Raw genomic sequence first — 24787 nt, forward strand, 5'->3', positions numbered from 1 at the left:
TACGGTTTTAAAGCTGGCCTAGGCACAGTGGAGCAGGGGTTGAATTTAGCAGTAATTATTGAAAAACACGTAGTTGCAAAAGAAGATAAGCTGTTACTAGTTTTCGTAGACTTAAGCTCGGCTTTCGACTGCTTGAGCCACGAAATCCTATGGGAAACGTTGGCCCGGATGGGAGTCGCTCAGTTTACTTCATTTTATTAAAGAGCTTTACAGGGGAGCAGGTGCCAAGGTTCGCTATGGCAGCAAAGGGGAGTGCACGTCTAAGTTGCCAATTAAAAAAGGAGTGCGCCAGGGATGTATACTGCACCTTTTTTGTTTAATTTATATATCAACAGTATAGCATCCCATCTGGTAGAATGTAAACAGGATTACCCACAATTTGGAGGCAATCCCGCGCCTATTTTATTGTACGCAGACGATGCTGTGATTATGGCCAGGACCCAAGTGGGCCTTCAGAGATCCCTTAGGGCTTTTTCAGATTTTATGAGAAATAGAGGGCTGAATATTAACAGCAGTAAAACCTACAGCATGTGCTGCTTGAAAAAGAAGGCTGCGCAGTGTAATATTTCCCTTTCTGATACATGGATAAGGATTGAAAGTACTAAGTCATTTTCCTACCTGGGGATTATCTTTGATAGGGATGGTTCCTGGGCTGCTGCGGTTAGCACAAGAAAAGTTGTTTTCTCACGTGCCATTGGTGCAGTGAGAAACTTTGCCATCAAGCTTGGCGGTCGACCTGTAAATATCCTTTTGGACATTTACAGAGCAAAGTGTGTGTCCGCTGCAATTTATGGAAAAGGGTTTTGGGGGATCACGGATACAAGCGAGATACAGCTGTGTGAAAATACATTTGTCCGTTATCTATTAGCCACACCCAAGTCTACCTCCACCTATGTTTGTCATCAGGAGTTGGGCTTAACGTATGTAACAGATCTAATCAAAGTGAGCCCAATATTACTATGGCATAGGATATGGGTTACTCAAGAGACCAGGCTAAATAGGGATATCATTCAAGATTGTCTGACCTTACAGGGGAGCAAATAAATTGAATGGTTCAAATATGTAAAACAATTTTTAAAGGATATCGGGCATGTTGAATTTTTAGAGAACCCACAGACCATGGCAGAAATGCCCAGAAAAAGGTTGAAGGAAATCTGCCAAACTTATTTGGAAAATAAAAGATGGCAAATAGAGGGCAAGAAAAGTTCAGTGATCCAAAACCAATTAATGCTACAAAACCAGGGCCTACAGTATTACTTAGTGTGCACGAAAAGTAGCTACACGTGGATGTTTCAGACACGCTTTAGGGGAGGAAGTCCATTTAGATTAGTGACATTTCCCGTTGTAAACATGTGGTCAAGAACACTAATCTTATGCCCGTGCGATGGTGTCTCGCACCAGTCTCTGATGTACAGTATATTGATTTGCAAATACTACACCTTAATCAGGAGAAAATACCTATTTGCTCTACTTAAGAAATGGGGACTTAGACAATGTAAAACAGCTCTACTAAGAATGCAAACGTCGGAGGATGATTATACATTGTATGTAGTATCAATGTTTTAAAAAAATATGTTGAGATATAGAGCATCAATGAACTGATTTTAGTTCGCTGTAATTTGTTACTGTTTATGACTTTGACCTTTAAAAAATTAAGTCAACCACTTTTAATTATTGTATGTACATTTGTGAAATGTAATTTGTGCCTTTATGGATTCTTAAACTGGAACCCGAATAAAGCTATTTTTGATTTGATTTGAATATAAATATAGAAAAATAATCGCATCCTACTAAAGTAAGAATGTGCTCTTTAACCAACAGGATGGAACAACCTGTTGTTTGACTCAGCCTGTGCGGAAAATGAGGCAGCTGATGGATTAAAAAGAACAAAGCATTGAATTCATAGCTCTTTATGAGCATTAATCTGCCAGCCTTAGGGTGGTCTTCCCCCCAACTTTTTCCTTCCTCCTCCATGTTTTTTCAGACTTCGATTTGCTGGTGTTAGGACTCTCTGAGCACTTTACCACTGCTAACCAGTGCTGAAGTGCATGTGCTCTCTTCTCTAAACATGGTAACATTGGCTCAAACCCAACTGGTATATTTAATTTACTTATAAGTCCCTAATAAAGTGCACTACATGTGCCAAGGGCCTGTAAGTTCAATGCTACTAGTGGGCCTGCAACACTGATTTTGCCATCCACCTGCACCCACTGGCACTTCACCTGTTAAAGCACATACAAAAGCTCACAGACCAGCCCCACCGAACACACCACTGACACAATTTGAACAAAAACACCAACTGACATACGCCTTTCTCAACTTACGTTCACTATGCAAGCATTCCACTGAATTATGGGACCTCATTGACACCCTTGCACCCAATATAGTCTTCCTCACCAAGACCTGGCTCAACCAAAACCTCCGCCCCAGATATTGCCATCGGTGATAATTAGTCACTAGTGTTTTGAGCCCCAAGATACCCCAATATAGGCTTAGGTAGCTGCACAACCTTTTACCTACATTTGTCTTATCTTACCTTACTCTACATACCAGATCTGACGCTGACCTTTTACCTAGTTATGTGCTGAATAAATGTAGTGTGTCTTTCTTCGAAAACTAGCCTCATTTATTATGCATGAGGATTCTTTGCATCATATCTTAATCCCCTGCGTAGTACATGCACAGCAGGATTACCTTCTTCTGTATAATAACGCTGTACAAAAGTCACTGCTATCGTCATCCTTGAACGACAGACCCACAGTACCATTTCACAGCTAGGCAGAACTCCTGAGGGTACTTTTCAGGTATAAAAGAACCACATCTTCACTGGGCAACCAGAGAAGAAGCTTTCACGCTGACACTAGAAGCTGATGTTCCGGTCTGCAGAAGCTCCAGTACGCAGTGGTTTTACATCCCTTGCGTGGTGTCCGACTTGAGACCAAGATGGGGTCCTTCGGTCTTTCCCATCAGGTAATGGGTTTGGCTCTTTCCTAGGGCATTCTTGGCTGTACACCCACATATATGCTAGGTACACTTAGATAGGGTTGCATTGCAGGAGTGCACTTGATTACTGTCATGTATCGATATGCCTGTATATATACACTGTTTTTGCACAATGGCAGAACTCTACCTTTTATTTACTCTCTGGGTGCTTGTAATCTTTTATATCTGTTTCTGTTTAATAATTATCGCAGCAAACATGTTTTTTACTAGAATGACGCTGGTTCAATAAATGCTTATTAAAAACGTCCCCATTGTTTATTCTGTGTATCTCTCTGAGACTAAGTGAACACGTTTGACTGAGCCAAAAGTACTGCCCTGTTTCCACGATCCCTGAAGGATCAAGGGTCGTCATGTTTAATAGTTGCCAGAGACTATTCGCTCCTTGATAAAGTTAGGGGCTTATGGTGGCACTGTGAGCCAGCTGGTCTAAAGGCTAACATATCCTTTGGGGATGTTTGGAATCAGTCTAGACACCAATCCCTTAGTTTATGTTATCTAAACGTGTCGATCCTATGTATTATTAGGAACTACACAACACTAGGACCGCACAAACAAGCCGGGAGGAGTGTCTTACCAGTACTGCACTTGGAATCTCTGGTTATTTAATGCTTAAAATACCTGGGATATGAAATGTGACACTCAAGGTTTCAATGAAACTCCTAGGTTGCACTGCTTATATACCATTTCATAAAAAATGTATAAAGTTTATTGAAGAAAAAAAACAAGCCGGGAGGAGAAACAGCCATCATCCACAGAGAACATTCAGTGCATCGCCACCAACACCACCACCCCATGGAACTTCAAGCTCCGCAAGGACGACAAGACATCCATCAGAGGCACCCTCGCATACCGATATCCAAGCCTTTGCTCTGGTTTCTGCAACACCAACGCAGACTTCATTGCGCTCCTAGCCTCAGACTCTAGGGACTTCATCTTTCTTGATGAACTACATTTCCACATCGACAACCCCAACGACATCAACACCGCACACCTCGGATTGACCAAGATACACATGACCCTACACGCACTGCAGGACAGATTCTGGACCCCATTTTTACCTCCAGCAACCACGTCAAATACATCCACATCACAGAATACCCATGGACTGATCACTCCATCGTCCACTTCCTCATCCGCACCACCACCCTCAAGATGATCAGCTCCCCCCACAGGAGGTTGACAAATCTCAGAGACCAACTGGACGGACACTCTCAACATCTCCAACTCCGCCACTTCCACCAACCTTGTACAGGGAGTAAAGAACTTTAGTGCCTGGAGCACCAATTGTGCAGACAGAATCATCCCCACGAAGATGAACATCCAGAGAAAATCCTCCATAAAGACCAGCTGGCACACCCAAGAACTCAGAACAGTGAAACGAGACAGCAAACAGCTGGAGAGGAGCTGGCATGCCAGAAAGTACACCTCTGACAGGGCAGCCATCAAGACCTCCCTCAACCTCTACCACCGCATACTGAGGGCAACAAAGAAGACAGCCCTAGTCTCAAGCATTGAAGCAAGTGCCTACAACAACAAAGAACTTTTCAACATCGTTATAGAATTCTCCAAGCTGGCAGCCAGCGAAAACAACATCAGACCTTCCAAGGAGCTTCGCGACTACCTCTCAAACTCCTACCACAACAAGAGTGCAACCATATACAGAACCTTCATACCCACACCTATGGACTTTCTCGATAGATACGCCACCACCGCAACCAACACAAACCACAGATGACCACCTTGAACCACCTCTCCACCCAGGACGCCACCGCCACCTTTCAATCCATCAACTTGTGAGCTCCCACAGATCCATGCCTGCACTACATCTTCAACCTTGAAATCGTAAGGACTGGCCAGAAACTCACCACCCTGCTCAACACCTCTATCCCCGCAGCAACATTTCTTAACACCTGGAACCACGCCGAAGTCAGACCTCTACTCAAAAAACCCTATGCTAATCACAGCGAACTCAAAAATTACTGACCAATCTCCATGCTCCCATTCCCAGTGAAGGTACTGAAAAAGTTAATCGAAAACAACTCATGACACACCTGGAGCAGAACCAGCCACTCAACGCCTCCCAATCTGGCTTCCTCAGAAATCACAGCACCGAAACTGCCCTGTGTGTAGCCTCGGACGACATTGAAACCCTCCTCGACTGAGGAGAAACAGTAGCTCTAATCCTTCTCGACCTCTCAGCAGCCTTCAACACCGTAACCCACCAAACACTGATTAAAAGACTCCACATCGCCATCCAATGGGTGTGCACAGATGGATCACCTAGTTTCTCACCGGAGGAACCCAGAGGATCTATAAAACAAATAAAACAACAAAGTTGTACGGGATCAGCGATACACAAAGAAGTGTACCTAGAGTGATAAAGCTCAAAGCTCTGGAGCCAATGTGCCCACAATGGAGCTGAAACCTTAGACTCCTAGCTTACGGGGAAGTCATCCTCAATGGAAGAGGAAACCTCACACACTTATTAGAGTCCTGCTTCATCATAGGAATCCTCTCCCCACGCTGGTAGGACAATGCCACCCAGGCAGACTCGCCCTCTTCGAAGACTGACTAATTAGGAGGGGGTTCTTGCATAAATCTTGCTGGACAACTCCATAGAATAGGGAATCCAGATGAAAACAAACTGTAAAAATACCTTCGAGTTCCTGGGGATTGTTACCTTTATTCTTGGAACGCTAGGCAAGATTAAAAAAAAAAAAGATTTGGGTATTGGAGTGCAATGTCTCACCCCCAAAATGTTGCCAACATGTTTCTGCCCACTTTCACAAGCCTAAGCGTTCTGGGGCATTCTTTAGGGCACACGGATCCCTATCTGAAATACCTAGAAAAGATTTCAATTTGGAATCAATTAGGTGATGTGGTGGATTCCTAAACAAGGTTCTACCATAATTACCTGCCTGTCGGTGAATCACTTGTCCTTGTCACCCTAAAGTGTGGGTGCTACCATCCTCAAGGTTACAGAGAGGGCAGGATCCTTTATATTCACAAATTCGTCAAAAGGTAAATAACGGCCATTTTACCCACGTCTGTCCTGCTCTGCTGATCTATATCCAACCTTTCACCTCCGAACCCACGGAGATCACCTGCGAAGTCCCCCAGGCCCCATCCCTCAGCCCTATGCTCTTCAACGCATAGATGACCCTGGTGGCCAACATCGCCAGATCCCACCATCTCAAAATAATTTCCAATGCAGAGGAAATCCAACTTATCTTCTCACTCACTGACGACCCCACCACCACCAGAACCAACGTCCACAGATGAATGAGAAGCATCGCCGACTGAATGAAGAAGTGCCTGCAGCTGAACACAGACAAGACAGAAGCACTGATCTTCGGCAGCAGCAGCAACACATGGGCCGACTCCTGACGGCCATCAGACCGGAATTATCATTGATAACAAGCTGAAATTACAGATCATTGCCACATCCTCGGCCCGCTTCTTCACCTACACCTGCTATACAAGATATTCAAGTGGTTACCCCTACACAGGCCCTCATCACCAGCCTACTGGACTACGGTAACTCCCTCTACATAGGAATCGCCACAAACCTCTTCCAGATACTTCCGACCATACAGGACACGGCTGCCAGACTCATTCTTTGCCGTCCCCGGGAAACCCACAACGCACCTCACGCAACTCATCTAGCACCCCGTTCAGATGAGATGCCAAATCACGCTGCTGACCCACACATCCAACGCTCTATCCAACGAAAGACCTGCCTACATTAACCACCGCCTGAAATTCCACCAACCATTGCAAGCGCTATCCTCCACCTCCCTCTCACTTGCTGATACTCCTTTGAAGCTACCAAAGCAGAAGTGGAGGACACTCCTTCTCCCATATCACTGAAAAGACCTACAACAGCTTCCCCAGGCAACTCCAGACCATCACCTCACTTCCGGAATTCCGCATGGCCCCTAAGAACTGGCTGTTTGAACAAGTCTGCAAGCGCCCGGATACCCTATTGGGTGTTTAGCCGCACGTTTGCCAGGGTCAAAGCTTCCTTTTTAATGCACGCAAGTCATCCCTAGAGTAAGCCAAAGACAGCCCAGATGGCAGGGTGCAATATATTTAAAAAACAGGATTTGTACTTACATTTACATGTCCTGGTAGTGGAAAAATCTTAAAGTATTTTTTCATTACTGCAAGGATAACACTGGTATTACCTTATTACATTTTATAAATTTAATGGTCAAATGGGAAGATATAGCCGATTCAAGTTTGTATGTCTGTCTCTAGAACACTAAATTAAAATCCAGACTTTTGGTGACTTCGGATTTTAAATTACAATTCTGGAAATGCTACTTTTAGAAAGTTAACCATTAAATGTAATGGGGCAACCCTGTGCCCCTCAGAACCTGGTTATAGTTGACAAGGACTACAATGTGTTCTGTTGGGTTATTCAAATGCTTAGTCTAGATGACAATACATCAAAGTCAATCAATAAAACAGAATTACTCTATTTTGAAGTAGAAGTCAAAACATACCAAACACAAGACATACTTAATATGTATTATATTTAAATATCATTTGAATGTATCATGTTATGTATGGCTGTTACACAATGAAATCACAGGACAAACAACATGAATCAAAGGACTGATACAACGTAAAGTGTGACAATATTCAATACATATTTACAAGAAATTACAAATACAAATAAAAAACATCAAGACATAAATAATACTTAGAAATTCGTCCTATTTCAACAAATGTGGTTCAACTTCCACCCTTTTTAGACCTTGGCAATGACTTGAAGGTGAAGTGACTAAGGACATGGATTTGGGTAAGTGTCTACGTTTTGACCCAGTATGTGTGTGTGAATTTGTGCACATCAACAACATGCTACTTATGACTAAGGAGATGAAGTGGTTTTCCATTATTCAACTTGGTTTCCACATACCACCAGATTCCACTTCATCAATAGATCAAACTCTTAACTGCATTTATAACGCCTTATAGATGCTTTGAATTACTCAGCATGCCATTTGGGATAATGTCAGCCGCCACTCTATTCAAGTAACTAATGTACTAACTTTTGACAGACCATAAATAGGTAATTCTTTTGTAGGACGATATCCTTGTTATCGGAAGAAACAGACAAGAATACGATCTGACACTTAGATAAGTATTTGAAGTGGTGCATAACAAGGGTCTTACTGCTGAATTTAAGAAGTGTACATTTGTCTTGAAGTCAGTTACCTATTTAGGACATGAAATAAGTGAAAATTATATATTACCAAAAAAGAACTAATCAAAGCGATCAGGACAGCCTCTTCCCTACTTCGATGGGCAACGTTAGTTTTTCCTTGGCCTGGCGGGGATTTAGGCTAAATTTGCACAGGATTTCGCAACTAAAACATTTAAGATTAGATAGTTATGCCATCTACGCAGATATTCCCTTTAGGGCTTTGATCCTCATATTTAGGGACATCTTAAGGATTTTGGGGGTCCTGGGCCAAATATATTTTGTGGGCCCCTGTTCAGAACAGCTTTGAACTTATGACGTAATTTCAACTCTTTCATGCCCTCTTTAGCCAGGTCACTGACAGTGCACAAGCGCACTCCTCCAAATTCTAAATATGTTTACATCTAATATTCAGGGATAGTGAACTGTGTTTTCAATACTGTAACATAGCAGTGGCTCTCTCATATTACTGCAAATAATCACTGTGATACCGTCTTATTTTGTATTTGTGAGGTCCTGTTCTGATGTAAATGAAATCTTTTTATGGATGTTGCATGAAACAAACACAACATTTCTCTGTAAAATGTCTGCAATAGACACTCACACATTACCCACATTAAACATAAATTAAAAGAAAATGGTATTTAAAATAACCTGTTTAAGAATATCAGTGCAAGACTCTGCAGAACAGAGCTTGCTCTATCAGGAGGCCCCCTGAAAGGCCGGGGCCCTGGGCCAAAGCCAACTTTGGCCATGCCTTAAAACGTCTCTGCTTGTATTAGAACTATCATTACTACAGATACTATTGGGAAAGGTTTAGGTGTAGTATATTCTTAAATAGCAAGGAAAGGCCAAGAAGTAAATATCTGCATTGAACCTCACTTTTCCACTGATGTAAAAATACCACTGAAAGAAAGGTGGAAGAGTGTGTGGGGCGGATGGGTAAATTCAGACTGCATTGTCTGGGGGTTAGAACTTCCTATCCACAAAAGACCACAAACCTCTCACTAAAATACTAACAACTACAGGAAAGTTTAGTGAGAATGCAATCGAGGTTGCTAGATTACAATGATAAAGTACTAAACTTACCAGATGCCAAAAATAAGGAGTAAGATTTTCTTAGCAGTGTTCCCATAATTGTTCAAAAACAATCTCTCGATATATAGGAAATTTATACTGTAGCAGTAGTGGATAACAATACTGTAGAGGCTATTTCCAAAGAACAATGCAGAGAAGGGTATGATCCAGACCCAGTGTTGTATTACGTTCAGAAACCTATGACTAGTAATTGTCCTGAAGTGTGAAGAGCCTGTGTGAGTTTAAAGAGGAATTATCTTGGGAAGCTGATGGGATCTCAAATGAGAGGGAACGGAGTTATATCACCCCAAAACAATTGCAAGATAATATTTTAGAAATTAATCATGAAGGGCACATCGAATAATTGAGAACAAAAAGAGGATTAAGTCACAATATTAGTGGTCTGGAATGGATAAAGAGACTGATAAACTGTGGGGAATTGCATGGAATACTGCAACACTAAGAAGACACTAATTACTTTTAGACCTCGCCTGTGTCCTGTAAAATGCCCAGATGGGCCACGGGGAAACTATGGATATTTTGGGCCCCATTTTAGATCAGAAGTTAATATAGGACAATATTACAGCCTTGTTTAATTTGTGTTCTAAGTGGTCAGAATTCCTGCCAAAGCTATTGTTAGATTTTTGGTTGAAACATTTCAACGTGAAGGTATGCCAAAATCACCTCTCAGTGACAACAGAACTCAATTTGTGTCAGGGCTACTTCAAAGTTTTTTGTCCAGGAATAATGATATGTGATGGCACACATCTCTTTGCCACTCAGCTGGCAATAATGATGTTAAGTGTTTTAGGAGGGTCTTGATGTGGAGTATCTAAATTGCCATTCAAAGCATTAAACAATGGGAATTTGAATTCAAAATAGTTGTTGTGGGCGTACGGCATCAAACCCAGTGTGCAGGGTTCAGTCCCTTTAAAGTCCTAAAGGGACAGACATTTGACCAAGGACAACCTTGTGTGAATAAAGACTAAAACACACAGTACTATGCCAGCTGAAATGATTAAGAAGATAAATACAGCTTAAGTGCATTATAAAGAATATAATGATCGTAAGCACGGAGTACAAGATGTAAAGTTGTCAGTCAGAGACTGGATCCAGATGAATAAATAAGGAAGGAAGAGGAAAGGCAGCAGTAAATGTACTCGTCCTTCTGAAGTGTTGAGGTTATTCACCAATACGGCTTGGTTGAGCGTCGGTAAGGTTTGGCACTTTGGAAAGATTGCTCAATGCAACAAAATGTTAGATTTCACCAATACTGTGATCAACAATTATAAAACCAAGGGGGTAGTTGATGGGTGTAGGTAATACTGATGGGTCTGAGTCAAAACTCCAGAGTATTTAGAGCTATTTGGTAGTGGACCTCCTTCAGGGACTGCTACTACCCATAGTACTAAAATAGGTAACATGAAGAAAGTCGACAAACGTGCAATCAAAAGGAAGAGAAAACTGGTGAATGTACCCAGGAAGATTTTAAGATTTTATAATAGGTTGATATGATTTCCACCAAAAGCTTCATTTACTTCTTGCTTCATAGTCAAAAGTATATGAAATTATACTTACCATGGAAATCTTTGCTTTGCTTGTGTTATGTATTAGAAGTTCATTCTTGAATGTTTCCTCATTACAGTTATTAGTTTTCCATATCACTGTCATTATTTTAGTTAAAGAGAGGTAATGGGTTATGTTCGTAAATGAAGTTATTGCATTCCAATAAGCAGAATGGAATGACGAGTAGAGAGAGGGCAGTTTGAAGTGACAATGAATGTGAAAGCAGATTTGCGCAGTTGGTGTCATTGCTCTATGTGTGAATAAAGGAGTCTGGCCTGATCGCAGGACTACCTCAATTATACGTTGATAGACTTGTAAAGGTGTTTTGTTGTGCAGGGAGGGGTTAGTAGTGCTGTAGATGTGTGGCTATGGTGATTTTAGGAGATGGGTGGTGATCAGTCACACTGAAGTAAATCAATGAAGACCGTTGGATCTGTAGTAACTGAACAATTGAAGTTGATACTTTTAAGCTCGGGCAGCTTTGTGTTGGGTAACAGTTAGTGGAAGTGATTGATTGCAGCTGCATGCATAATGGAAGTCATTTGAGGGTTCAAGACGTTGTGGTTGCAGAATGACTTGAAGGGGGGAGACGGTGGAGAACTGCAAAGCTGACGAAGCACTGGGAAAGGCTGTCAGGTGGAGGGATATTTTGAAGGGTGTAGTTGCTGTTAACAGTAAGTATTGTTGCTGTCATACAGGGAGTTGAAGAAATGTTTCAAGTCGGTAGCCTGGTGTTAGTATGCCTGGAGCAGAAATAAACCTGAATCCTCAAAGAAAAGTATTTAAATATCAGAAGTTCCAACCTAAACTTCCATCCGGTCAAAGTTGATAATACAAGGATTAGCAATTTGGATAACTTTAAAATATGCTTGGTAAGACACTTTGAAGCACTGTTATATGTACTGTACGCTGCAGTAACACATTTGAAGAAAAACCTTCACACTGTACCTCTGGGCTGTCCTTCACGGAGTCGGAACGGGGAAGCTCTGAGAGCTGTGAGAAGCGCCGGTCATAAATACACAGGTGGAGGTGTTTGTCGAGTACTCGGAAATCTTCATAACTCCGCTTGACAATCCAGCTCCTGCCCTGTATCAGGAACAGGAAAGCAAGGACAGTTTCATCAAAATTAATCAAAATGTAATGCGCCCAAATGTATTCTGACACTGATAAACGATGCATGGTTAGTGAACTATGCTGTACATCTGAATAAACATATTTCAATACAAAGAACAAGAACACCTGGGGACCATAAAAAGAATGCTGGATTCAAAAGGTCCCATCCCAAGAGGAATGCCATTTTACACATAACTGTTCTTATATCCTCCAGATGCTGCCAGCCCTACTTATCATAGTTATTTATGTAGTTCTTCTCTTGGGAGGTGGGAGGGGAGGTGTTAAGAGTTCTGCTCAGATAACAGCAAAAATATCAAGTAAAAGAATTCAAAATGAAAACACGAGTGATTTGAAAAGGAGACATTGGTTTAGTGGAATAAGGTTACTTTGTTAAAAAAATGAGTAAGAAACACCTTTGGAGGAAAAAGAAGGGTTATATAAGGAGGTGGTGCCTAAATAGCACTTTTCAGTTTTTTAATGGAACTGGATAAGTTTTTCCTATGGATCGCAGGTCTGTAGAGAGCATTCCACAGACAGTGAGCAGCCACTGAGATGGATATGGTTGAAGAAGAGTTAATGTTGAAACGTTCAAATTGTAGGTGAAGTACTTTTTAGTTCTGAGATTTTTTGATAACACCAAATACCTTTCTGGTCGCTTGAAGGTAAGCAAGTTGATGAATCTGAGGATACTGACCAGTTCGGGGCATTGGTGAAGCAGTAAAGAAGTGGGGGCCTTGCTTACCTAGAGAAACACACAGACTGTGATGAAGACAGGATGGGGCTTACCCTATGCTAAGCACTCGAGGTAGCAGAAGGGCTTGTAGTCTCCCTCAGTCAAAGGTCAAAGTGTGCGGGGTTTATGGTGAATAATGTGCCCATACTTTAGCAATTTCCCCAAAACAGCATTGCGACTTTCTGTTTAAAAACACGTGCCCTAGAACATTTAATTCCACGATTTGAAGTGCCTCGTCTGAAACTGAAGGGGCAGGGTTTGCTGTGCTGTGAAGCCGAGGGAAGGGCAGACTTAGGTTGAACAAGAAACAAACATTTTCCCAATGTGCTTGTTGCTTGAAAGAAATGTAAATGTATGCAATTTGTTTTTCAACCTTAATTGATGGTGTCATTTGAGGTTTCTTGGGTGCAAGGATGTATTCTTTTTGAAAAGTAATGCAAAGGCATTACAAACTATGTACTAGAGTGGGTCCTCTTAATTTTCACTTACAAAAATGTTTGCACTGGGTATAGTCTGCTTGCTTAATACTAAATATATTTCCTGAAAGCACTTGACTTATCTTAAAAAATCTTTTTGTTGCAGCCTATGTTGTACTTAGTGTAATGGTATTTTAAAATAATGATTTGCATATTAACAGTGCTTTCTGTTACAGGTTAGGGCTTCGTAGCACCATGAATACACAATTCACTATCATTTCAATATCACTATTCCCCACTGCACCAACAAAGATTTAGGGTCTCATGTACAAAGGGTTTTAGTGTTCGCAAACACACTGATTCAGTGAATCCCTTTTTTTATATACTGATCCCACTTAACAATTCAGAAAACTTTACCAGCATTGTTAAATGGGCTTAGAAAACCATTAGGAATCGCTAATTAGCATCCATTCCAAAAACCAATTCCTTATACTATGTATTAATGTTTTCTGATCCAAATCCAATTGCAGAACATTAATATATTATCTCAAAGGAGGTGCCAGCCATTTACAAACGGGAAAAGCCCTTAGCCTATTCTAATGTTGAGAAACTCATTTTCTAGGATTTGGCACTGGTCAGTGGTCACAGAGCCACTGCCTACTTCTAAAAAAGTTTTGTATAGCTTTTAATTTAGTTTTTCTAAACATATCAGGTTTTGCTTTAAGGAAAACAAGCTGCATTAAAAAAAATTGCTTTATTAAAACATGGTGGTCTGCTGACCCCAGTAGGCCAACATCGCTGTGATTGTGGCTAATCATAGTGAGCTGCAATTTGTAATCTACCTCCTCATGAAAACTGATGAGGTAGGTCGAACTCTGACTCACTACATTTCTAAATATAAATTTTAGTACATAGTTTGTTTCGTAAAATACCAATGCATTAGATAGAAGCCAATCTATTGCTATGTATGGGGCATCTCTATGGGTATTTGCAGCAAAATGTGAATTTGGGATTTTACAGATCAGCCGATTAGGGATCAGTTAGTCAGATGCTTTAATAAAATTAATTCCGGAATGTCTGTTGATGTACAAGAACCCATTTCTTGAAGATATTTTATTTATGAGTTTTTTTATAGCGCAAACATGATCCGAAGGTATCAGAGCGCTTTACAGGGTAAGCACAAGAACAATAACAAGAGGTACCTAAAGAGTTGATAAAAACTATATAGTAACAGTAAAAGGAGTAAACAGTATATAGTGGGATATGCAAAAAGAATTAGCAAGAAGTATCCAAGTTACATAACGCATAATGCGTTAGTAAAAATACATAGCAAACTTATGAAAAAGAATCCAATAGACAGTAGGACTTGGGAACGCATCAGTTCTGAGGTAGCTGAGATAGGGAGATGTGAGGAAGGGGAGAGTAGATGTATAGATATTGACTGATGTAGAGAAAAAACATGGCATCTTAGCACTTATATTCATGATAACTTAGTACTGAATAGAGGAAGCACATCAGCAATAGCATGAAATACATAGAGAGTAGATAAAAATATATAGTAACAGGAAAAACGAGTAAATATATATGGGATATATAAACTGAATTGCAGCAGGTACCTGAGTTATATATAGTGTAAATAAAATACACAGCAACAGTAAATGAAAGAATGCAATCAACAGTGTACACAGGTTCTGAGGTGGTTGTGGTAAGGGGGGGGGAGGGCGCTGATGGGGAGAGTAGATGTACAGTTTTCCCCAAGGGTATGCTGCATAGATTAACGGACAAAAGGAGGTCTGAGTCTAGACAGGGAACAGGGGCATGGCCAAGTCCGCTGGCAGAGAGGAATTTGTTGGGTTGAAGAGGAACGTGAATGGGTTGCATCTGATCTCAGAAGTGAGAGAGATTCAAATATTTGGAGCCATTCCAGAGAAGGATTTGTTGCAGGTTTTATTTTACCTTAATTTTTGTGGCTTTAAAAGTAAGGAGCTGGTACTTCTAGAGGATCTGTTTCCACCCAAAAGGGTCAGTTTCTGGGATAGGTAGGAAGGGGTATTATGGTGCAGTGCTTTTTAGTGATGGAACTATATCCTGGGATCGAATGGTAGCCAATTGAGAGCTCAAAGGTAAGGGGTGATGTAATCACTTTTTTTTAGATCCTGTGATGAGTCTAGCTGCTGGATTAAGGGAAGCCTTCAAAGGAGTAACTGCATGAGTCGCAGTTGTGAGGTCAGTCGCGAGAAGGGAAAATTTAAGTTTCCTAAGGATATTCAGCTGATGGTTAGCTCCTCTGGGGATGGTGCGGATGTGTTTCTGCATAGAGAGGTGTTTGTCTAAAGTGATACCTAGGGATTTGGCAGAATCAACGATATGTGGGGTGCAGTTCAAGGCAGAGAGAAGGGGGAGCCAGTCCTTGACGGTAGAGGTGGTAGTGGGAGGTGTGATTAGTAAGAATTCCATTTTAAGGGCGTTGTGTTTGAGGCGATTAAGAGTCAGCCATTGCTGTGTTAATGTTAGGGTGTTATTGCGGGTGTAGATGTTGTCTAGGGAGATTATTCTCCTCTAGAGTTGCCTATCGTCAGCAAACATATGGTTGGAAATGTGGGAGGATATCGGTTAGGGGCTCCATGTAGAGGTTGAACAATGTCGGGCAGAGGATTGAGCTTTGGGAATGCCCAGTGATAGAGGAGCCTGCTCGGATACAGTGTGATTAATTAGGACACGCTGCAAACTGTTGTGTAGATAGTAGGAGAACCATTTTCACATTATGCCAGAGAGGTCCATCCTATGTTCAAAAGGTCGAGCAGTGTAGCATGGTTGATGGTGTCAAAGGGTTCCGACAGGTCCAGTAGGATCAAGAGGCAAGGTTTATTCAGATCAAGCTAGTGAAGGGCGTAGTTGACAATGTGGACCATGGCTGTTTTGGTGCCGTGACATGATCGGAAGCCAAACTGGCAATGGTCTAGGAGTTGGAACTGTTCAATATGATTGTGGAGCTTTAAGTGCATACATTTTTCTAGGATGTTGGAGATTGGGTGGTAGTTTTTTTTTTAGGATAAGGGTAACCTGACCAAGTTTAAAGCAGCCGGGTAGGTAGCCTTGAGTGGGAGAGGCATTGATTATATTAGCAAATACAAGGAGAGGATGGACCCGGCCCTGAAACATTTCAGACACTCACCCCCAGTCACAGATCTGGGTAGTATCCACCATCGTTCTTTAGGGCACTTGGGACAGATTTCGGGGTAACACCCCTCATTAGCCAGGCTAGCCTGAATCCAGCGGCAAAGGGAGCAAGGGACACATGTCTGGGCATACCCTGACAACTTAGGGCAAACAGAAGGAGATGATGGACGGAGCGCTGAAACGTTTCAGACACTCACCCCCAGTCAGAGATCTTGGTTGAATTTGTCATCGGTCTTTAACCCCTTGGGCGCGGCCGCGATTCTGTGCGGCACTTGTATTGAGTGGGTGGGTTCATGATGGCCCCCAGCGGTCATTAGCACACGAACACCGTGATGCATGACGGCTGGGGCCGTCATTAGCATGGAAGGGGTTAAGCCACTTTGCCACCCCAATTCAAACCCAGCCATATGCAAAGCAGTCTTGCCCCTGTTCCTCATAGGAACAGTCCAGCTTGAACCGCCAAGCCAGGTCTTCCCTGGACCTGAAACAAGCATCCTGGGACCGGTTTCTGGGTAACACCCCTCATCAGCCAGGCTAGCTTGAATCCAGTGGCACTTCGCCACTGGATGTCCTTGCGTTTACATTGATTATCTGAGTCTACAGTGCGAGTAGGAGGTGAATGGATTCATTTAGGAGTTTGGAAGGGATCCATAAAGTGGTTAGAATATTTCAAGGTGGTCAAAAGATTTAAAGTACAGCTCTCATTGAGGGTTATGAAGCTGGACCAAGAGGTGTCATTTTTGGGGGCGATGAGATGGTTATATGAGCGAGCTACATGGTCCATTGTATAGAGGTGAAGCAGGGGTTTGGGTGGAAGAAGATTGAGAGTTGTCTGGATGTTGTCAGTGATTAACAATGTTTTCTCAGTAAAAAAGGAGGAAACGGTTTCTCAGTTAGGGGGTGCTTTGTTGTTTGTGGAAGTAGAATCGCTTTTGCAGGTAGATTGGTTCTGATAATTTTGCACTGTTTCTTAGGTCTTTTAGTAGCAGTGTCAAATTGATTCTGAAAGAGAGCTGCATTGCAATCCCTAATGAGCCTATTGCATGCGCTGTGTCTTTGACATAGGATTTTGATGTTGGCCAAGGAGGGTGTGTGTCTCCATGCTCTTTCAGCAGGTCAAAGGAGTCACAGTTCTTCATTAAAATCACAGGTTGTAACATTTGGACGGGATTCTTTGTAGTAGGGGCTATAATGTTCATGATTTTTTACATGGATTTTAAATGGTGAACAGTGAGGTCTTGGGCATTGGTCATGGAGGAAGGCAGGAGCAAGATTTCATAACTAAAATTAGATATAGAAATTGAGTTAATGTTACAGGTGTTGCAGATCCAGCATTTGGTTTTCTTTGGCTGGCCTTTGGAGGTGATTGCGTTTATATTTTGGGAGAACGTTACACAGTGGTGATCAGTCCAATCCCACAGGAGAATAGAGACAACTTGTAAGGTGTTATCGCTGGCAAGGATTAGGTCCAGGCTGGTTCTTTTCTTATGGGCTTGGATTATGTTGAGATCCTGAAGGAAGACTTTGAAACAGTTCATGACCGGGTCCTTGGTATTGTTCCAATGGATGCTTTAGGCACCAAGTGAGATCTGGTTGGTATGATCGTCAATGTTGAAGGAGAGGTGAGAGATTGTTAGAAATGGGGGTCTCTAGTTGGCAATGGCTGGCCACTGTCCAAGTAGGGACCCTTCTTCCTATGTCAGAGTAATGGGGCTACACCCTTAAATAACCCCTGCTCAGCCCTGTGGTAACGTAGCACGAGCAGCTAGGCTTATCTCAGAGGCAGTGTGTAAAGCAGTTATGATCATACACAGTAACACAGTGAGGAACACTACTAAGGGACACCACACAAGTAGTTATAAAAAATAAATATCTTTATATCTAGACTTGACACAAGACCAATAACGTTAAAAAATAGCCACAGTACTGTAAAATAGGGTTACTCTTGAAATGCTGTAAAAATAGTTCAAAGTGTGCAAATAGGAGTTCAGTTCAGGGCAGTAGTCTCTGCGACCCTTTTACTTACAAAGTACCTGGACTCTGTAGCAAAACAAACAAAATTTCGCAAACAAGCTGTAGCAAAGCGGACAAACTTCTTCACGCTAGGCCAATGATGCGTTGAATCCTTGCCGCAAGGGAGGATGATGCGTTGAGCCGGTTGCATGTGCGACCCTGTTGTGATGAGAAGAAATGGCGCTCCGCGAGGGAGCGGCGCTCCGGGCGTGATGCAAGGAAAATGGCGGACGCACAGCGCCCGCACCACGATGCGATTATCTTGATGCAATGATCCGGGGTTAGCGGGCACTCGACAGCCCGCAAACGTACGATGCGACGATCTCTGGGGTTAGCGAGCACTTTGTGACTCGCAAGCGTGCAATGATCTTTAGTTTGCGAGCACTCAGCGGCAGCAGCGCGATGATTTTTCTCACGCTCTTCAGCTGCGGCGGCTCACAAACGAGCTTTAGCGACAATTTCAGCACTCTCTTCTCTGTAGTAGAACTAAAGGCCCTGGAACTCACAGGGGCCTCACCTGCGGATAGAAATCCTTGCTGGGAGGAATCAGGAGGCTGGTGGGGGAGTCAGATGTGCCTGTGACTCCAGCAGGAGGCTAGCTCTCTTCTAGCCCTTGGGTGATTGCTTTAGCAAAATAAAAGTTCTCTCAAAGTCCTTTTCTCTCTTCTTCCAAGTCCAAGGGGGATTACTGCAGGCCAATCCAAGAAATAGCACACACGCACAAGGACAGTCCTCTCCTGCAGATTCCTTCAGTGAAACGGACAGAGGTTCTTCTTGACATCCAGGAGCAATACCAATTGTAGGGGTTTGGGCACAGATATTTATACCCCAAAAGTCTTTGTTCTAAAAAGTCACAAGTCACTGAACCCAGCCAAAACCAGTTCTGCTCAGGCTTGGAACACTTTGTTTACCAGGCTGCATCCTTCCTTTTAGCAAGAGGGGGTCTGCCACCAGATGCACAGTAGGAGGTGGAGCCAGCATTCACCTTGCCAGGCACAGCCCTATTCAGGTCAGGGAGCTATAACTCCCCAGTGCAGATCTCTGTATTCAACCCAGGTCTGACTCAGCCTGCCTTGCCCCTCTAAACCCAGAAGCCAATACACATAACAGCAGAACACACTGGAAGGCTTAGGCAAGAAAATACCTACTTTCTAAAAGTGGTATTTTCAAACACAGAATGTTAAAACCAACTTCACTAAAAGATGTATTTTATCATTCTGAGTTCAGGCATACTAAACTCGAATTTCTACCAGGTTCAATGAGTCAGTTAGGACTACAAGATGTAATAGTCAATCTGCCCATTCTAGCCTATGGAGAACAGGTAGCCTTGCAGTAGTGAAAAACACAATGGGATGTAATTCACTATCAGGACATGCTACACATATCAAGCCATTTCCTACCTTACACATACAATGCACTGTACCATAGTGGTGACTAATAAGATGCCAAGGGAAGGTTCAGGGGCTGGGAAGTGTGGACACTTCACAGTCAAGATGGCAGTTCTGGACTGTACACAGACACTGCAGTGGCAGGTCTGAGGTACACTTTACAAGCTGCTTCTGTGGGTGGCGCAAACCAGCGCTGCAGGCCCACCAGCAGCTTTTGGGTTACCAGCCCTGGGCACACACAGGCCAGACTACCAGGGACTAACAGGTAAACCAAATAAGCCAATTAGGGATATACCAATTCAGAGTCATATTTACACATTTACATATTTGCACTTTAGCACTGATCAGCAGTGGTGAAGTGCCCAGAGTCATAAAACCAACAACAACAGTTCAGAAAAAGTACAAGAGGCAGGCATAACGTTTAGGGATGACCCTGCAAAAAGGGCCATTTCCAACAGAGATGATAGTCTCGATCTTGGTGGCCGCAGGGGAAGGGTTACATGAGTCAAGCAGGTCGAGTAGATCGTCGTTTGGTAGCCCTGTAGAAGGACTAAGTGCCCGCAATGTGGGCAGTGATACGGTCAGAGTAGTGGATGGAGATAGTGAGGATGTTGTTAAATAGGTGGTGAGTTAAGTGGGGGCACTTGTGTTCGAGACTGGATGTGATACGAAATCGTTTGAGAATGTCTGCTCGGATCATATGCACATCAGAAATAATAGTGTTGAATATTAGGTCATAGGACAGGTTAGTGGGAGGTTTCAGGTTGGGGGAAGAGTAGGACTGAGGGGGAGACTCCGAGCGGTTAGGGCTGCTGGAGTTGGTGAGGTTCACCATTTGAGCCTTGGTGATCGTTGGAAGAAAGGCAGAGCTGGGTGGGTGGAACCTAGTAAATGGGAGTATGGATGCGGGGGCTCTGAGGGATAAGGGAGAAGTGATGCCAGACTGGTGTAGATGCGGGGGGAGTTGGAATTGTCAGTGGTGATGCCTTACTGATGTAGATGAAGGGAAGGTTAAGGTTTGTCAGTAGTGGGGGGTTGCGATGGGCAACAGTGATGTCTGTGGACAGATGGGAGACCAGCTGGGGAGAGTGGTGTGAGGGGATGGTGGATAGTAAAGTAGTTGGGGAGAGGGGATTATCTAAGGGGGAGAGTCGGAGGGGGAAGGTGAGGGGAAAGATAGGGGGGGTGGCATTATCAAATTTGTGTTTCAGGTAGGAGAAGAGATTGCTGAAGAGTTGCAAGTTATGATCTGAAGATTTATTGAATACAGTGCCGTTGTTATAGATGGAGATTGTGGCGTTGCCGTGGTACAGTGTGGAGGGCGGGATAGTAAGTTTATGGCCATGAGGGATTTTCTTGGTTGTGGTGGTGTTGTGTAAGGAAGAAAGAACATTCCTCCATTATGCACGGTGGTTGGTTTAAAGATGAGATCGTTGAGTAAGGTGCCCTTGTTGTAGCAGAAGTATGGGCCAGTGAAAAGGGTTTCTTTCCTAAGGTTAAGGATTATATGTTTGTGATTTCTCTTAGCATTTTTGGATAGGTTTGAGAGGTAGTTTATAACAAATGAGTCACTTCCTATGGGGGCTAGCAAGGCGTGCAGCAAGACGGCATCAGTTAGGTCTATGTCGAGGGTGGGGAGAGGACGGAGTGCCCTATGGTAGAATGACGCGGACACGTAATGTGATCATTGCATGCATGGACCAGGGTAGGGATAGGAATGGGCAGAGGGTAATTCTCATGATAAGGACAGCTGCACAAGCTGGGAGGTAGCAACAATGAGGGAGCGGAAGTTAAACAGGTCATGCACCAACAGACACTAAAGTCATGTACCACCATACCATGAATTCGTAATGGGGTAAAATGACACTATCAGAATAGAGAGGAAAAGGATACATTACAGTATAAATGGGGCCTAGCAGCATACTGTTAGAGCAAGAAAAACAAAATGACAAATAGAGCGTTAGATTACACTCAGAAGGTGACAATCAGGAGTGGTCTGTGGACATTGATATCCCAAAGCTGTGATACAAAATCCTCCAGACAGGCACTGCTAGAAGGGACATCTGCCAAGGCAAGGGGGAAACAGCAGTGAGAGGGGGAATGAAGTAGGTCAAGCATCACCATACAATGTGGTCACAGTGGGGTAAGACGATACTATTGGAGTTAGCCAACAGCATCCATGATTCCAAAGAATATCTGAAAGAAATTAATACAGTATCATAAGATACTCTAGTTGTTGTTAAAAGTAACATGCCTGGTTCAGCTACTGCTTCCTCTAACACTGGTTCGCAACACAAACAAGAGTTTTAATGATTCCGTGTGCTTTAGGTGTGCCTCTAAAGCGCATCTTGGATCTTTTAAACAGTGCCCAGCGCTGGGCAAAGAATGTAATACCTGTAGGGTTATGAATCACTTTGCCCGAGTATGTAAAGGTATAAAAACATTTTTAAAGTCAAAGTCAATTGTGTGATGGAAGAAAAATCAGACCATCTAGGTAATGAAATGAGTAATATGGTATTGCGCGTAGAATTACACAAAAAAGATGTATCTTTTTGCAAAGACCCTATTAAAAATATGTGATCAATGGAATTATAATTTTTTGCTGACTGATTAAGGCGACACAATTACTATTAACTCTAAACAAACTATGTTGGAAAGTTGTCTTATGCAAGATCTTCCCCGCCCCCCTGAAATTAGGAGGGTACAATGGAGTCAAGATTGATTTGAAAGGGTGTTTTCATTGTCTATACATTTTAAGGATAGTATAGTTGTGGGCAAAGTTTACGATTCGTTGCAAGACCCAGCATCTTAGGGTGTTTGGGTCTTCAGTTGAAACCTGGATGTTATCCTCAAGGGCTAAGTGTAAATTAAGCGGATTAATCTTTCATAAGCATGAATAACATGTTAGAGCACTACAAAGATATCTTTACAGAGTAAATGGGCACGAAAAGCAATTTTGGGCACCATATAAAATCATAAGCAGGGACGCTGTCCGTCAAACATAAGTTATGTAGTGTTCTGTTAAGCATCAGAAAAGAACTGACTGAACTGTTGAAAAATCTATGTCAAGAGGTTGTTATAGAACTTGCAAAGTGCTTGGTATGGTTGTCTCCTATTGTTATTACTCACAAGAAAAGCAATGAACTATATATGTGCATAGATTTAAGGAGGTTAAATAAAGCAATATGGGTTGATGGACATCCTCTTCTTAAGATCAATGAGTTGATTATCATTATCTGTAGTGTCTATATTTTCTAGGTTGTTTACACGCTCTGCGTATTATCAGCTTCGTCTCAATCAGGAATCCAAGCATTTAACTGTTGTTGTCACTCAAGATGGTGTTTACCAGTTCTGTACAGTACCATTTGGTTTGACATTGGCAGCTGCCACTTTTCAGAGACTGATTGGGGATGTACTGGTTGGTATTCATGGTGTTTCTATTTGTCAAGATGATGTGTTGTTTCATGACAAGTATGAATGTGAACATAATAATAGACTGAATAATGTACTAAAAGCCATGTGAGCACGAGTTCTGAAATTGAAAAAAAGGAAAAGTATGTGTTTGGAGTTAAGGAAATATGACATGTGGTGTCCTGCAAGCAAATTACACCTAGACCTGGTTTACTCAAAGCCATCATGGATGTGGCCAAACCTTAAGGTAGTGATGAACTTTGCGACGTTATGGGCATGTGTGAATTCCATGCCAACTTTGTTAAGGTTGTTGAAAAATAGTGCTAAATTTGTATGGGGTATGGGGCAGCAGGTAGCTTTTGATGTCATAAAGAAGAAACTTAGGTATGCTCCCTAACTGAATACCTTTTCACAGGTGATGAGTATTACGGTAGATTCCAGTAGTGGTGGGATTGGTGAGGTATTAACAACGTAGTGTGCAGGCAAAGAGAAGCCCTTCGCATTCGCTTCATGTACCTTGATACCGCCAGACAGAATGTACTCTGTCAGAGAGTGAAATATTGGCCTGCACTTGGGCTGTACAACAATGTAAATTCTATGCCTGGGGTACATATTTTGTTATCATAAGTGATCATAAACAGCCGATTCCAATTTTGAGTGGTTCCACTCTTAATACCAGTAGAGCTACTGCTTGATTGGTAAGACTCAGCTCGAAACCTTTGGACAATGACTTTGAGGTTGTGTATGTCTTGGGAGGGAAAAACAAAAAGGCGGATTGCGTTTCATGTCTACAGAGTCCTTTTAAATTTGACATGATCAACCAGGTTGAAGAGGAAGAAAAGAATGTGGAACGTTTGGTGGCTAGTATTTGTTGGTCAGATGTAGGATGTATGTCTGAACAGGAGTGGATAGATGACTTGAAGGAAGATAGTGTTGTGAAGGAAGTAAAAATGTATGTGACATGTGGTAGGCCTAGGGAAAAAAGTCTATCTTGGGCATTACAGAGTTTTTGGAAAATTCAGGATGAATTGTCAGTGAAGGGAGATTTTTTTGTACCGATAAACTCATTACACCTTGCAACGTTAGAAACAAGTGACTTGCTCCTAGGGTAGCCTCTTGCTAGGAGCTTATTGCTAAGAGTACCTGCTTCTTTAAAATAGTCTTTTTTGTGAAAACAGTTTCTTCGTATACGGGGAAACTGTGAGTAGGGAAGAGAGTCTCTCAGTGCCCTGGGGTGATGGCTGTGGTAACTAAGCAAAGTGTAGCGATAAAGGCTAGTAACCAATTTACCATCATTGTCAAGGATGTTAAGATCAAGGAAGGAAATTTGCTGTTGATTGGTGGACAGGGTGAACTGAAGACCATTACAGTTATTGTTCAACCAATGTTGAAATTGTAAAAGGTGATCGTGGTAAGCCCTGCACTCGGCTTCTCACCAAACACTTTCGTTTTCATGCTATAAATCACTAGGCGGACCCATTTCTCCACATCAGTTCGATTGTGCTTTCCCTTAAGTGCACAGGTCTACCATTTCTTTATTCTATAATTCTACCCTCACGCCAGAATTTTTACCATCAGTCGTTTTAATTTCACCTTTTAATCCTCACTCTTCGTGCCCCATAATTAACTGTCACTTGGTAGATACGGTTCATGGCCCTCCACGATAAAAAGCGTGTCC

At 42.4% G+C, this 24787-nt stretch overlaps 1 protein-coding gene across 3 annotated transcripts in view; it reads right to left on the reverse strand.

The window, feature by feature from the left end:
• ARHGAP32 (Rho GTPase activating protein 32) overlaps positions 1 to 24787 on the reverse strand; it is a 1359293-nt gene that overhangs the window by 661499 nt on the left and 673007 nt on the right. For all 3 annotated transcript variants that reach the window (XM_086956893.1, XM_086956892.1, XM_086956894.1), the window contains one exon: positions 11804 to 11941. In XM_086956893.1, coding sequence (XP_086813019.1) covers positions 11804 to 11941 — 138 coding nt within the window. The remainder of the gene's footprint in view (positions 1 to 11803; positions 11942 to 24787) is intronic.

Source organism: Lissotriton vulgaris, chromosome 2_1 (assembly GCF_964263255.1).
Source record: "Lissotriton vulgaris chromosome 2_1, aLisVul1.2, whole genome shotgun sequence".
NCBI lineage: Eukaryota > Metazoa > Chordata > Amphibia > Caudata > Salamandridae > Lissotriton > Lissotriton vulgaris.